Consider the following 17230-nt stretch of genomic DNA (forward strand, 5'->3'; position numbering starts at 1 on the left):
TTGCATAACTAAACATTCTTTACCACAGCAGAACATAATAAAACTGCTTTCTGTGTAATTCTGCATGCAGACAAGATTTATGTAAAATATATAAACATTTTTCAATTTGTTACAGATTGCATAAATATGGCATTTTACTGTTGCATTTACAGATGTGCAAACACACACAATTTGAATACAATCTCTGAAAAGTTCTTTGCATCCAAGTGAAGTAATGAAAAAAATGCCCACAAAGTAATTTAAATATCAAACTTAACATGTTTAAAATGTTTTCATTAAAATCCACACATTTAAAAGTTTTATTCATTTTATTTGTATATGTCAAAATACATTTTTTTGTTTGCAAAATAGTGGGTTTTGCAAGTAGTTTCATGCAGATGCAAGGTCTGCTCAATACTACCAATAAATCAACGCAACACAGTAGCCATTCAGTTTTTAAAGAATAAATAACCTATATATAAAACACTAAAATATTAGATACACATTAATCATTCACAGGCATTCAAAACTTTACCAAATATAATCCACAGTATGCCTAACTGTTCCACAACACTACTTAGCATGTTGCAGCTGCTCAGATGGATCAATTATCTTTTAAATCTTGTATTAGCTTAAGACCACAAAAGATGTCCAAACTTGGTACTCATACACACCAACTGTAACAATATCAAAGAACTATCCTTGTACCTTTAAAATCAATAATCCTGAGCTTGGTAGTAAGAGCAAAACCTTACATCTTCAAAAAACCTCCCTCCTTCCCCCCCCCCCCCAAAAAAAACAACCAACCCTGAAGAGACTTGTGTCCTCCTTAACCCAAATATTCTTTCCCTCCCCCTCCCCCAAATGAAGCAATTCTCAGCCTCAAGAAGTAGGCAGTAGAACACAATGACCTTTTAAAATGAAGGGATACAAATTCACATTTAATATAGTATACAATATAATCAATCATACAATAGCTACTACAAGCTTTACAATATACAATTTATTTTAATGGCTGAACTTTTCAGTGGTTTTTAGGCAATAGTTTGTAGGCCAGTAAGATGGTTCTATATATTAGGACTGAGTGAAAATATAAAAGCTCTTTGTTTTCTAACAAAAGCTATCTTCACTGGAGTACTTTTTAAAAGGCCACTGAAATGTAAAAAATGGTTTGACATAATGGCGGTATCAACTTAGATGCCTCTTCACATGGCAATAGCAGTGCATATAAATGAGTAACAGGTTAGGTCTTTCAAAATGACTTTGATTACTTTGGCTAGCACAACAATTTTGGACAGCACTCAAACACAGGTATGTGAAATGTGGTGAAGTAATTATGGGTGAATATTACTCAAATGAAAAATGGGAAGGAAAGATAAAAATATTTTTATAGTTTAAACATTTTTTAAAGAGTGGCTCCATTACAATGTACAATTTCTAAATTATTTAAGCTTATAAAAGGTAATGGACTGCACTGAACGCTATTCTGGAGCAGTCTAATTCGCTTTAACACATATTTTGGAATAGGGAAATATATTCAAGCATGTCATGTGGTGGTCTGAAAAATCCAAACAATACACAATATATACAGCATCACTCAGTACCTGCTAAAACGAATGTGATGGTTACAGGAGCTAATGTCTTGCACTACAAACCTTTTTCTTTTTTTTTTCCTTTTTTAAAAAAAAGTGACCAATAAAGGCAGAAAACAGGAGTCTTAAAATAACCAATCTACTTTCAACTGACTTTTAAAGCATCTTTTATAGGAAATAAATGCATATTGCACAACAGTGAAAGCAACTGTTCCACCAAACCTCAGTTTTGGGTGGGCTGGTTGGACAATACAGGCTTAGTTAGCTACACAAGTTGTATTTTTAAAGGGGTGTGGTCTCTGTAAATGTAAAGCTGTGAAAACACTGTACAAAGGGGGAAATCTGGTACACAAATAATTAGAAGGAAACACACACAATTCCAAACTTAGATGTAAAAAGAAAAAATGCAGGATAGAAAAAAACCAGGAACCATGACACAACAACAAAATAAAGTAACTGGTTGTGATAGCAGAAAGCTTTTCTTTTTATGCAAGTGTTTATATGTACAACTAAGGCTTACTGGTTAAATATCTGAGGCTTATCTGGCCTTGAACACTTTCCTTATATGCATTAGCTGTAAACAAGATTTCTCAGTCATTTTGTCTTCTCAGCAGCTGCTTTAACACATGAAACAATGATCTTTGTAAAAAATAAAACACCCAGGTAAGAGGGCATTTGGCAGGATATCTGAAAATGACAGTCTCCAAGAAATCTTCCCAGGCTTCCAGTGACTGCCATGCTATGGTCCACTGGAGTTACTAATTATGTGCAATCCCATGATTTGCAGCTGGAATAAACTGTTTTATTTGGAAAGCTTGCTTATAACTCTAATCAAGGCCCCATTTTCATCTTTTAGCCTCTGGTTATCTGCCTTCAGGTCTGGTAGCATCTATAGGAAAACAAGAAAAGTAAAAAGGTATATGTTATTCTCAAGTACAAAACGCCAATCCTTTTTAACAGAGAAGTACCCCACCCTTTCTCCCCCTGCAATCAGAACATGTAAAGAAATACAATGTCTAGGAATTTTGAAGACACAAGGAAAGAAAATATTAAAATATATTTAATACCTGAGAAAGTGTTAAACTGCTACACCCCCCCTATGCTATCATAGCACATGTATCTCTAATCTTTACTGAGCAGTAGAAAAAATAAAGGCAAAAATGAATTCTGTAGTATACTAAATAAAGAGTACCATTTAGATATAAATTCCATAAGAGGGCCACATTTAGGTATTAGGCTAAACTTTGTAACACTGAAAATTGTGTGCTCTTATATTTAACACATCATAGCATATTTTGCTGAGCCTGCTTGTGGGGAGGGTAGGATATAAATTTAATAAATCAGATCAAATTATATAGTATTCAAAATCTTATGTAAAACAATCCACAACATTATATAATGACAAGCAGGAACCTGCAAGGACTTGATTGATGGAAGGTAATCTCATTTTTCTCTTCCCTGAAAGCCCCCCATAGCCTCTCACCTTTTCCTGCCTTCTTCTCTTCCTCCTCCCCACCAACCACCTGTATCTGTCCCCCTGGTCTTCGGCTTTCCTTATTTCATTCCCCAGGCAGCCAGTATCCAGATAAACTATGGCCTAGCTGCATAGTGGAGAACCACAAAGACTTGCAGGGATCATCCCATTTCCCCTTTCCCTAGCAATCCTTCCCCTGCTCCCTTCTCTATTTTCCACTCACCCATCTTTTATCTACCCCACTATCTTCAGGTATATTTATTATTCATTCATACTCCGCCTTTCTCCACAATGGGAACCCAAAGCAGTTTAATTCATTCTTCTCTGACTTACTCTATGACCCTAGACTGAGAGTGTCCAATTGGTACAAGGTTGCCAGTGAGCTTCCATGGCAGGGTGCAGTTCTCCCAGATCCTGTTTTGAAACTGTAACTACTACACCACACTGACTTTCATGGGTTGGATGTTGGTGAACAGTAGCAAGCAGCCAGACTTAAATCAGGCAGGTTGGGTGGCAGCAAGTTGTTCAGTGGTTGATGCCCAACATAGCCTCAGTGAGTCCTCTCTCAAAGGCTAAACAGCCTTGGGAAGGGCCCTGGCCTTTCCCCCTGCCTTTTTGTTCACAGAAACCCTTCCTGGAAAGCTGTAGTTGCCTAGCAGCAGCTACTGAGGAAATATGTGCCTTAAAGCTACAGGCACTCCTTCTACATTTTGGGGTTTTTAAAAAAACTCACTATATCTTTCCCCAGCCTCTTTAGTTTTCTGCAAATTTGGGCCCATTTCAGGTTTGTAGAAATATCTGGGTTACCTATTAACAGCTCCAGCATTTAAGTATCCTCAGACTTGGCAGACTTTGCTGCTACTATATAACTCTTATGTATACTGTAGACATATTTTCAAGAATGTTTGTTTAAATATGAATATTTTGACAACATTTAATATTCTATGTCTTTGATTATAATACATTAAAGAGTCTAAATTTTAACACTATTCAAGTATGCTGGTAGTCCTACCTGGTGGTTTATGGTACCTTTGTTTGTCTTGCTGTTCTGACTGCATGAAACTATTTTTTTCAATACAGTTCATTTTGCTTACTACAGAATTTGTTTTCTGCCTCTTGTATGCAAAAATTAAGACATATGTGGGTGCAGCAGTTTGCAACTCTGAAGTACTGGGTAAATTTACAATTTTTCTTACGAAAGCTATGATATTTATATTTTTAAATTCCGTTAAGTGTGCCAAATAATAACAACTGTATATGCTAAGGTATGTTTTTAAATCAGCAAAACATATCAAATTTAGGTTTGACATGAAAATAAGAACTGTGAATATTTTAACCCATTTCCACCCCCAACCCAAATACGATAACAGGCTTTTTTCGCCTCCCCATGGCTTCAAAATATCTTGAAATTTTACAACTCCAGATGTCTAATTAAATTCCAAAATCCAGTATCTTGAAAAGGCATAGTATACCTAGTGCATGTGGAAAGAAACATTTCAGAAAAGTAAATTACATAGTACATCCCCTTGCATGATGTTGTGTACAAACCTGAGAAGTATATTTAATCCTCATTGAAACAAATGGGACCTGAAAAGTCAGCCATCAATTACAAAATAATCCATTAGGCGCCACAATGCCTTTATTGTACTTCTAATCTTAGTTGATGCTGTTGCTGTTCAAAGGCATGTAACAATTCTCACATTTCCTCCAAGAAATTTACAAAATTGCCTAGTACACATCTATTGAAGCTCGTAATCCTTAGCCAAGGTTTTTTACAATACACTCATTGCATTTTCTCACTCTTTTCACCACAGATTCTGTATCTTATATCTACTTCTTTCCATTTTTCACTTTTGAATGCAGAAAATCTTAGACATCTGAATACAGAAAGCATCTCTTTTCAACCCACCATGTTACTTTGAAATGTACTGGGAATAAAATGTGTAAGAACATTTAACATCATGTCTACCTTGCATTGAACTTGGCCTGGGAGAACCCCAATATGGAGTCACTAATGAGGTAGGTATTGTTGTAACAATGCAAAAGCGCCAAACTTTTTTAAGCATCTTCATTTGTAAGTCCTCTGTATAATAACAGCGGCAGCCCTTTGAAAGACACAATCTGTGTTGGGCTATACCACCTCAGATATAGAAACTATCAGTATGTGCCAGTTAATTCCTCTTGGGAACCATAAAGTCATGTACGTGTTCATAAGCCACAGAATCAAGGTTCTGAACGGAATAAAAACGCAATGGGTCTAATAACTACATTCCAATGTGCACCATCATCCAAATAACTAACCTAAATCAGAAGGTACACAGGTTGAAAAATAAATGCAACTATCTGGCCCTAATGTTATGGCACAAGTCCAGTTCAGGGCTTAAACAAGGCAGTGTTTGGCTGCACATACCAAGCCACTCAAAGATAGGCAGCTGCCTTTGCCTAATCAAGACCTTTCAATGCAGACGCTCTAATTGCTGTGTTTTCTGACAACTGGATGTTCCCCAATGCCCCTTAAAAAAAGTAAAAGGATGTTGTAAATGTGGAAGAAATGAAGATGTGCCTGTAGCTGATACAAAATGTTGGGTAGACATGCATGTGTTTTCCTGGGAAGTAGGAAGCATATGTTCATAGTACACGTGGAGGATGCTGCATGTGAGAGAAGGCTACATGGCATTTGGAACAGATATAAATAACTACAAGAACAAGGCAGTTAAAGATGATTTGGTGACATTTTTGACTCCTAGGATGTTAGAAGAGTATAGTTATAGATGGCTGAACCTAAAAAAAAAAAAAAAATCAAAGCAAAGCCCAGTTATTGACATGCCTTACTAAGCCAAATGTCATACCATTGACAGTTCTTGGGAACATTTGTGAAATCTTCCATTACCTCTTCCTTTCATTCCCATTGCATAAACTAGTACAGACAGGGCTTCCTTTCCAATTCATTGGATACATGCAAAAGATATAAACCAGTTTGGTTTCAATTGGAAAGGGAAATCAGATTTTCTCTTGCCAGACTCATAAGTATGATGATAACATGCAGAATTTAAAATAGTTTGTATTAGACTAACTAGTAACATTGCAAAGCACTGTCAGGAATTCCTGAATGTAAGCCTCATTTAAATCACAGCACACTTATAAATTTATGGTCTGGATCTGGAAATGTGTGCACTTTTTCACATGAAGTCAATGCAAAGTGGTAGTTTTGCACCCTGTGGTAGTTCAGAGTGAACATGCACAAACACAGAGTATTAGCATTTCAGTGCAGCTGCATCCATTGTAGTTGTATACAAAATGAGGAAGTTTATATAATCATTCAGCTATCAGAGAATAAACCCTGGTCCCTACAGAGGGAAGTAAAGAATACTCTGTTGCATTGCTTATTACTTTGAGATTGAAAAAGAAAAGGCATGTTCTAAGAATGGGGACGTTACCTAAAATCTTATCTGACATGAGTTTCTGCTTCAAATCACCCTACAACAAAGAGGTAGACAAATAATCTGTCTGCAAAGGTTAACCTTCTATTCCTCAAAGCCATAACATCTCTAATACTGATATTTTACAAAGAAATAACATACAATTTGAAAATAAATGCATTTACAGCTATAGAAGGTTATTCCTCTTATGGATATAGTTAGTTCAAGCGGTACAACCATTGTTGAACTAGAAATCAAACTGCTACTTTCCTGGCTGCCTGAAGTAAGGTTCAAAGTACACTGGTCTGCCCAACTGTTCCACCACTGCTTATAAAGTTCATGCAACTTCTGTGGTATCATGAACAGCTGGTTCAAATGACATCTTTGACATTGAAAATCTCTGAAACTTTCATTAAGAATACTTCCAGTTCTAGACAGGTACAGGTCACTCTGGATTTTAACGAAGTAAAAATATTAATTCTACTCCATTTAACAGCACTGCTTCAGATACAGTTAATGAAAAATCCTGCAACTAAACCATTTCCCATCTAAAGGACTGACACAATTTAATAGTTTCCCAGCCAGTCATTGAAGTTTGGTACCTGGCCTTGCACTGCTTTTTCCTGGGCCATGATATAGAAAGTGAAATATATATATATATATGATATAAAGAAAGTGAATTTAAAAAAAAAATCATTTCCAGTTTTAATGCTGATGCCAGAGGTTTTAACTCACTACTATTAAATTTATCTTCTTCCCGCAATACTCTTTTTCCAATAAGTGAAATTAAATGTATGCAATCTAGGTAAGAGTTTATAGTTTTGGAATCCTTCAACATTTTAATGTATATCTAAGGAAAGTAAGATTTCTGAATTGTGTTGGGTGTTGCTTTCAAGTTAACATTCAGAAAGTTAAGATGCACTAATTTAACACAACCACCACCAAAATTATTTTCTAACCACCATTTACAATTTCAATAAAATGGCTTGGTATTAGCAGCAAATGAGAATAAAAATTGTTATTGGCTAACCCAAACTGCATCATCAAGGTCTTTGTGGTAAGGTGGGACTGGAATACTGGATACCATGCATGTAAGCCACACTTCTAACATTAAAGCAATGTCAGCCTGTAGACACTCAAGCATTAATAGGGAAGTGCAGGCTATTGCACTGGCTGATGCTCAACACCAGTTTGGCTCCAACAAAAGAGAGAAAAAGAGGGAAATTACAAGTCCATAGAATATAGGTGCCTACAGGCACCTGACAGCTTGGTAACCACTCTGGTCAAGGCCCTATTCTCAGCCAGCAGCCGCTCATTGAAATGCCTCAAAGCCTGAACGTGCTTTACTTGATAGGATTTCTGCAGGAATCAAAGAAACAGGAACAAACATGAAAGAAATTGCAAGTGTACCAGGTTGGAAAGGTATCACAGGTGAGGAGAACTAAAAGAAAAAAGAGAGATGTAAAGATGATCCTTTTCTTAGCAGCAGATAAGGAAAGCAAGTAAACAGAGTTATTCCCACTGCTAACTACATGCTCCTAATACGACATGAGAGCAAGCAAGAATACAACATTAAAAGATAACACTCACATGGAGTTGTATCACTGAAGAAGTATTATTCCTCCAGCTACATTAATGCAACATTTCCTAAGCTGAAAAGAGGCCTATGTTCTCCTAAAGGTCAGTCTGCCGGTCTAAGAATGTTACTGAATAAAACTTGGTTCCTAACTGCTCAGGCAGCATTCGTGGTTAGGAAAGCCTTTTACTGGTTTTGGTGAATGCACAAGCTGCACTCTGGTAAGGAATTGGCCACCATTTTGCATTTCCTAGCACTGTGATAAGATTACTGCACTCAGTGTGGGGCTTCCTTTGAAAACTATTTTAAAACTTCAGTTTCAGGACCAGTTGCTTGGTTGTTAACTGCAAAGAGAACATATTACAATATATTATGCTATCAAAAGTTCTCATTTTATTGTAATTTTTATGCAAGCCATCTTGCTAACTCTAATTGGCTTGGAGCCAGCATGATGTAGTAGTTAAGAGTGTCAGACTATGATCTGGAAGATTCACATTTAAATCCCGTACTGTCATGGTTTTGATGTGTCACACTGGGGCATCTCTCTCTCAGCTTCATCTACTTCACAGGGTTGTAGTGAGAATTAAAGAGCAGGAAAAAGTACTAACTGTTTAGAAAAATGAAAGTGCCATCATGTTGCTGTTTAAATTGGATCTCAATAAGAATGGTGGACTGTAAACAAAATAAAGTTTAGAGTTGTTATGACCTTCATTTTGCTGGAAGCTTCTCTATAAAAGTTACATCTCACTCTATATTGAACACTCCATTCAGCAGACACATTCATTCTCCTGAAGCCTCCATTGGGTGGGAGATATGGTGGTAGGACTAGGTCTCAGAGTTTTGGAAGAGGTCAGAGATACAGGAATGCTCAGTCCTCTTCCCACCTATGTCCCATCCCCAGGCACGTCAGTTGTGGGGCTAGGACAATTTACCCGGCTCCAACATTGGTGTTGATTAATGCCAGGTTTATCAACAATAAGACCTATACTCTACGAGACTATTTTGTAGAGCAACAGATAGATCTGGCATGTGTGACTGAGATCTGGGTTCGGGAGGGTGAGACTGTTGCCCTGAACCAGCTTGCCCCACCTGGATTCTCAGTCCTCCACCAATCTTGGACAACCAGGCTGGGGGGGGGGGGGTTAGTGCTCATTCGTGAGTCCTTTTTCTTTCAGGGTGCTCCCCGCCCCAAATATCACTGGCATTGAATGTGTCGATCTGATATGGGAGGCCAAGGAGAGTTTGGCTATCTGGGTGGTGTACCAGCCACCTAACACACCCCCAGAGAGCCAGCCTGCCCTGCTGGATGCGGTATTGACCTGGGCATTGGAATTTCCTAGGCTGCTCATCCTGGGAGATTTCAATGTTCATGTTGACAATGCTGCGTCCATGCAGGCTCAGAACCTGATGTCATCCGTGGAGACACTACGACTCAGCCAGATGATATCAATGCCCACCCACCAGGTTGGCCATACGCTGGATTTGGTTTTTGGGGCTGGGATAACACTGGATCTGATAGCTGTTGATACAGTTCCGTGGTCAGATCACTAAGCCTTGAAAGTCCAACTGGACCTGCACCCCTGCTCCTGTTTAGGCGGTGAGCAGATTCGTGCTCGCAGAGCCAACTGGACCCAAAGCACCAGGAGGCTCTGCGGGATCCAATGTCCCTGGTGGGTCATTACATGAGAGTAGAGGATTGGTATTCCCAGTTCTCTGCTGCTGTTGACATTGCCCCCCCCAGGACACTCTTCGCTGCCACACCAAAGTGGCTCCATGGTATATCCTGGAGCTGCAGAGGATGAAGCGGCAGCTCAGATGACTAGAGCAAGTGTGGTGGAGATCTTATGATGAAGAGTCTAGAACTTCTTATAGAACGTTTTTGAAAGTCTATGAGAAGGCAGTGAAGTCTGCTAAGAAGGATTTCTATGCGCCTCCATTGCGTCTGCAAAATCATACCCAGCTCAATTGTTTAGAACAATTCGATCTTTGACTACAGTGCCAATAGGCAATAAAAAAACTAGGGAACTGGACATTGGCTGTGAGGCTTCTGTGACCTATTTCGCAAATAAGGTCTTGACTCTCTGCCAAAATCTTCCAGCCACAGTTGATACAGTATGGGAACTGGAAGCCCATTTCTGTCTTCTGGTCCTATGTCAGATCACTTCAACCGTCTTTCTTGGGACGATATGGATAGGTTCTTGGCGGCAGTGAAGTGTACCACTTGCCCTCTGGACCCATGTCCATCTTGGCTTGTTAAAGCGGGTGGAGATGGTGTGGTACACCGGTCCTGCGTCTGGTAGCTGGCCCCGGCCCTGCCCAGCCCTTCCCAGTATGCTGACCTGAAAGGGCAGTTCCACTTTGCTGCCTCAGGGTAGTCACTGTCACCACTGTCCCTCTCTGGGCTCTGGTTAGGCGGGACAGCCTCCTAACCTCCCTCTGGACTAGCTAAGAACCCTTCTCGGGGCTTCCTAGGGATCTTTGGGGCTCCACTGAAGAGTTGGCAACTAGCCGGTGCCACCTTTCTCCACCCTAGGGACTTCCCAACCCACTCCTAGCGTTTCAAGTGGTTGGGGGAACTATGTGGTACAGAGGGACTCCACTTTAAACAAACATAACATTTATTTAAAATATACAACTATTTACAGGCATTTTTTGAAGAGTGAACAGAAGAAACAAATCATAGTAGGGAAAAAACACTCCTCTCCCTATTCTAATACTTGCCCTAACTGGATGACATGCAGGGCAGGCACCTTACTTGGACTGTTGCAAGCCTGACCATACCTTCTGAGCTAAATGAACTCAATACTAACTGACTCCAAGACTCCACTGCCCACTGACTGTTTTCCCGCCCAAAATCTCCAATATAAAATCCAGTTCTCGCCCAGGAACTGGTTTACCTCTCTTGCAGCATTCTGGGAGGCAGGCCTCAAGGAGTTTCTGTCTCTATAGGAGGCTCCCCCCAGAAATGCTGGTTCCAGACAAGAGGGGAGTGGGGAGGAGGAAGAGACTAGGTCCAAAGCCTGCCTAGAGTTTAATAAACTCCTCCAGCCACTCCCAGACAAACACAGGCCCCAAATGGCATTTCTCCACAGATGGTATCCAGGGTCCCTTCGCCGAAATTGTCAACTTGTCCCTGTCATCAGGGACATTTCCAGCTAAGCTTACAGAAGCAGTGGTTCGTCCACTTTTGAAGAATCCATCTTTGGACCCAATGGTCCTAGCCAATTACCGCCCAGTCTTCAATTTACCGTTTCTGGGTAACGTAACAGAGAAAGCAGTGGCAGAGCAGTTCCAAGCTTTCCTGAAAGATACATCCGCCCTTGACCCCTTCCAGTCCAGCTTTTGCCCTGGTCATGGGACGGAGGCTGCTTTGTTTGCCCTCATAGATTACCTTAGAAGGCATCTGGATCAAAGCAAGTCAGCACTGCTGTTGCTTTTAGATCTCTGGCAGCATTTGACATGGTTGATTATGACCTAATGATCCACCGCCTTGCTGACATTGGAGTTCCGGGGGTAGCCTTACAGTGGTTATCCTCTTTTCTCCACAGTCAATGACAAAGGGTGGTGATTGGCAAGCAGACCTCCCTGCACCATCCACTTGAATGTGGTGTACCGCAGGGAGCTAGTCTCTCACCAGTGATGTTTAACATCTATATGCGCCCCCTCGCCTGAGGTTTTGGACTGGGTTGTCACCAGTATGCAGATGACACCCAGCTCTATCAGTTGATGGATGACCATTTGGATTCTGCCCTGGACCATCTGACTAGGGCATTAGAAGCTGTAGTTGGTTGGTTACAACTAAGCTGGCTGAAGCCTAATCCAACCAAGATGGAGGTCCTGTACCTAAGTCGAGGGGGACTAAGATCAGGCATCCAACTCCCCACTCTGGATGGTGCATCTCTTGTGCCAGCTCAGAAGGTGAGGAGTCTCGGAGTGATACTGGATGCCTCTCTTTCTATGGAGGCCCAGGTCACTGCAGTTGCATGATCTGCCTTTTTTTGACTTTAGGGCTTTTTCAACCCTGGCCCCAACCTGGTGGAATCCACTCCCCACAAAGATTGGGTCCTACTGGATTTACTACCATTCTGTAGGGCCTGTAAGACAGAGCTATTCCATCAGGCTTTTGGTTGAGGGAAGCAGGCGTCCTATTTGGCCTCCCCTAATTGACATATTGATTTACCATCTCAGTTATTAGATTTCGGGCTGACAATTATGACATCCATATTTTAATATTCAAAGTGTGCCTGCACCACCTATGCTGTATTTTATCCTGATATGCCTGCTTGATTGTTTTATTGTTGGGTTTTTATCTGTTTTATTGTGTTTGTAATCCACCCTGAGCCCATCATGAGAAAGGGTGGAATATAAATCTACTAAAACAAATAAATAAATAGTGGGATTCCTGTAAGGAATAGGAATTGGGCTCATCTTCCAGCAAGCTATTTCACTTTGTTTTGGGAAATCATCAGCTGTTGGGTAATTTGGGAGTCAGTACTGTTGTGGGGATAACATCAGTGCACTCAACTGTAACTGGTATTGAGTGATCCTATGAATGTAGCCTTCATACTATGTAAGGGGAAGTACCTCATCCCTCTGTGGTGCTGCATGAGACAACATGGTAGCTATACACACAGTTCACAGTAGGGTTACAGGAAGGATTATTTGTGAAGCACGCAATAAACAGTTACACATTTTCATTGTGATCTCTTTGCAGTAGCACAAGGGAGAGCAGATAGTAGATGTGAAAAGTTAGATTTAACAGGCTACAAAGCACTTACTCTCACTTATTCCTTTCCTTGAGTTTACATCATTGTGTTTTAGTGTCTCATAACATGGATGGAGATAATCATATACCTCCTTTGCAAATATTTTCCATTGAAGGAAGGTAGCTTCTGCTGTAGTCAAGTGTGCATATTTCTGCAATGCATATCAATTCCAGTCATTTGCACACACCTCTCTGCATGAAAGCTCAATGTGCAGGTCCTGTTGGAACTCACTTGTTCTTTATAAATACATTTTTAAAGCTCTTTTAACACCCCAAGAGTATAGCATTCTCTCTCATCTTTCAGTTTCTGGAAAAAGTAAAATAATGCCTTCATTCAAATAAAAAGATGGAAAAACTTTGAGGAGAAAGAAGAGAATACCTTCTTGTAAAACTTCAAAAATAGGAGACAGGATTTAATACTTTAATCTCACTAGCTCTGTGCAAACAGATGATTGCTGGAAAAAAGTCTGTCTGAGCCCACTGCTAAAGAAGTAAAGGGTTTTATAATGAGCTTTGATAACATCAGATAAAAGTTCCGCTGAAGTACCTGTTGAATTATTGCAGGGTGTTACATTAGTCTCTTCAGATATGATTTAGATTTCTTTTGGGTGAAAAGAAAGTTAGCCTTATATGGTCATGACAAGCTACAACAGCTGCTAAGTATACCAAACTGTTACACTGTCCTGATTACTGGCACACAGCAAGCACACACAGGTGTCTAGATGTCAGAGCTGGTTTGAGTACATTTTCAAGGTTCACAGACTGGCTAGACAACACTCATGGCTTTGAGTCCGAAGGGAATCTAATATCAAGGTTTCTAGATATAAGGCCAAGGTCAGAAACAAGGAGATCAATCCAGAATACAGGCAGCGTGGTCAGTAGCCAATGGACAAGTTGCTTCCACACAGCTACTCCCTTTTCCTGTGCTTTTAAGCCCCATGCTGCTAAACTACCTGTATTGCATCATGTACCTGCTGGCTGCCTCTGTCCTGCTCCTGCAAGCACTCATCCTCGCTATTGGTGCTGAGCCAATGTTGTACTGCTAGCCAAGCACTACACCTTCTGACTTGAAGGTCTCTCCTTATCTTCCTCCGATGGCATTCCTGAGGCTCTGTTGATGGAGGGGGTGAATTGGCTGGCAACTGGCTCTCTGTTGCCAGCCCAGGGCTGGGAAGTTGAGGGGTCAGAGTGTTCGTCCCTGGCTGAAGATTTATATCAGGCCCTTCAGGGACTGCCTCCTCCTGCAGTACCTCTGCCACAGACAGTGGATTGCATCAGGTCTGATGACTACCTCCTCCTCAGAGACGTCCTCTTCTCTTCATCTTGTTCCTCTGCTGGATTTGGCTGGTCCAAATAGATACAGGAGCCTTGAAGTTATGGTGAAAAATTCAGTCTGAGACAAAATATGTCAGGAGCTAATAGAAATATGATGAGCAACTTCTCTCAGTCACTATGGTAATATGAAAACATCCTTTCTCATTTCATTCTGGTTAACTCCCTCATAAGAAATAAGATGAGGGGGGCAGGGGAGTATAAAACATTGCTTTTGGTTAAGGAATCTGAAAGGCATTCCCTATGGGATTTTATACTGCTAAAGAGAAAAACATGGTGAGTTTTTCCTAAGGACTTGATCAGTTTAATTCTGCAAGATACCTTTGGTCCCAAGATGGATTAGGGCCTGTGGAGAAATGCCATTTTGGCTGGTCTTTTACTGGGAGTTGACTGGAAGAGTCTATTAAACTCTGGAAGCAGGTTTTGGGGCCTGGTCTCCTCCTCCTCCCCTCCTGTGTGGAAGCAGCAATTCTGAGGAGGCCTGCTAGAGAGACAGGATGTCTTTAAAGCTGGTCTCCCAAAAGGCTTCAGGAGGGTAGACCAGTTCCTGGGCAGGAAGTGGGTTTTATATTTTGGGGGGTGGGAAGCCTTCAGTTTGAGTCTGAGTTCAGTCTTGGAGATCAGTTAGATGAGAAGGTATGGTCAGGGCAAGTAGTAAAATAGGGAGAGGAGTGTTTTTTCTTCCTACTACGATTTGTTGCTTCTGTTCACTTTTTAAAAATGCCTGTAAATAGCTGTATGTTGTAAATAAATGTTATATTTGCTTAAAGGAGTCCCTCTGTACCACATAGTTTCCCCAACTGCCTTAGACCACGCTACTATAAGAGGGGAGTCCAGGGAAGGGGGAAGGCATACAGTTGGCAAGGATGCCAATCCTCCAGGGGTCTCCCAAAGAAGGTCTTTGGTCTCTGTGATAACCAGGTGCTGGGCTAGCAGAGGACTTTGAGGCAAGACCTCAGAATTGGAAAGGGGGATTGGGAGTCCTGTTCCTCTCAATCAGGAACCCCTAGATTGAGCAGGCGGTGGCAGCATGCCCAAGTGGCAGGAAGAAGATTAGCTCCCTCCAGGAGTTAGCAACCCAAAAGGGAGTTGATGGGACTGGGTCTGAAGGCTGAATTGGGCCAGTTCAGCCACAGGACCATAGAGACAGAATTCATTATTATGGCCTTTCAAAACAATACCTCAGTTCTCTTACTTATGATAATGCTAAGGAGATAGTGAAACAGAGAATATTGAACATTGTCAGACAAAACAACCTTAACAGCACAACCAAATGGCGAGCTCTGACAGAACCAATCAACAGGGTGACCCCGATGCCCTACCTATACTGCAACATATAATTAATATAGGAGAACGTTTACTCTTATGAGGTGGGATGTTCTCCCTTCAGCGGTGGTGGAGGGGAGATACAAAAAAGTGCTGTTCCAAGAACGATTATGTCCCTACTACAATGATGGTATCAAATCTTTAGTCCATGTCATATTTGACTGTGAGGCTTATAATGATCATCGCGAAGCACTTCCATTTTCCATGGCCATACCTTTTACCAGTAGTCATTTACATGTGATAACTGCCAAGTTTTAGGAAATATATTTGTCTTGAATGATCCACACATGATTCCCCATGTTCAGATCAATGTGAGATGCACCACATTTGGTATATCTGCTATGTGGATCATCTGTACTGTGGTGATGTTGTCCCATATGTCTGTGGCTTCCAGTGAATTGTTCTGAGCGGTGGAGTCCCTCGGTATAAGTAGTACATAGTAGTAGCGCCATTAGTTGTCCTCTGCATTGCTTTCTCTTCAATAACAGTTTGAAATGAAACTAGAATATGTTCTGTTGTTCTTGGCTCTAGCACACTATGCACAAGGTTTTCTCCTGAAGTAACCAAGTGAGCCTTACCAACACTGGAGTAAGGCATATGTTAATGTGAATTTTGGACTTATGGCCACAGGGGACTCCTACTAACAGACTGACTTCCACCATGGAATGTAATTTTATTATTTATTTATACATTCACTATGAATTGCCTGTTCCCCACAATATAAGGCTCTAGGCAATTTACAACCAATAAAAAAACTAAAAACAACCAAACAGACAATCACATTACTTCAGATGGTGTCAAATATTTTTTCATAATCCACTCTGGACTGCACCACAAGCTCACAGGCAGGTAAGGAGTGTGCCAAAGCAGAGATGGAGGAAAGAAGAAAATAGGAGGGTGCTGGCTACAATGGAACTGTTGCTGTCCTCAGCCAAAAGCCTGGTAAAATATCTCTGCCTTACAGGTCCTGTAGAATTGCATTAAGTCCCTGGTGGTGTTTGGCAGAGAGTTTCACCAGGTCAGAGCCAGGGCCAAAAAAGCCCTGGCTCTAGTTGTGGACAGCCAGATATCTTTAGGGCCAAGAGGCACCCATAGATTGTTCTTAGCAGAGCATAATGCTCTTTCAGGGACATAACGCAGGAGTTGATCCCAAAGATATGCGGATCATAGAATCATAGAGTTGGAAGGGACCTCCAGGGTCATCTAGTCCAACTCCCTGCTCAATACAGGAAACTCACAAATACCCCAGTTCACAGGAAACTCACTAAGGTCCCACACCATTAAAGGCCTTGAGGACAATACCAAATCCTAGAACTTGACTTGGTATTCCACTGGGAGCTAATGTAGTTGTATATGTGCTGTCCAAAATGTTCTTATCAGGACTTGCACCAACACATTCTGGATCAGCTGGAGCTTCCAGGTCAGTCTCAAGGGCAGGCCAGAGTACAGCAAGTTACTGTGGTCTAGCCTGGAGGTGACTGTTGCATGGATTATAGTGGCTAGGTCAGGGCATGACAAGAAAGGAGCCAGTTGCCAAACTTGACACAGATGGAAAAATACCAACCTGGAAATGTTTGTGATCTGGGCTTCCTTAGTCAAAGAGGCATCCAGAGTCATGCCCAAATTCCTGACAGATGGCATCAGTGGCATCCCAACAAGAGTGGGAAGTCTGTGCCCCAACTCTGAAGCCCCCCCCCCCCGAGCCATGGAACCTCCATCTTTACTGGATTCAGTCTCAACCTGCTCTTTTTTTAACTACCCCACCAT

The 17230-nt window shown here is 41.1% G+C and overlaps 1 protein-coding gene across 6 annotated transcripts in view; it reads right to left on the minus strand.

The window, feature by feature from the left end:
* Nucleotides 1–289: 289 nt before the first annotated feature.
* The window catches only part of PPP1R12A (protein phosphatase 1 regulatory subunit 12A), a 190562-nt gene continuing 173621 nt past the window's right edge, over nucleotides 290–17230 (minus strand). For all 6 annotated transcript variants that reach the window (XM_060245126.1, XM_060245129.1, XM_060245131.1 and 3 more), the window contains one exon: nucleotides 290–2460. In XM_060245126.1, the coding sequence (XP_060101109.1) occupies nucleotides 2374–2460 (87 nt within the window). In that variant the 3' untranslated portion in view covers nucleotides 290–2373. The remainder of the gene's footprint in view (nucleotides 2461–17230) is intronic.

The sequence above is a fragment of the Heteronotia binoei genome, chromosome 8 (genome assembly GCF_032191835.1).
Source record: "Heteronotia binoei isolate CCM8104 ecotype False Entrance Well chromosome 8, APGP_CSIRO_Hbin_v1, whole genome shotgun sequence".
Lineage (NCBI taxonomy): Eukaryota > Metazoa > Chordata > Lepidosauria > Squamata > Gekkonidae > Heteronotia > Heteronotia binoei.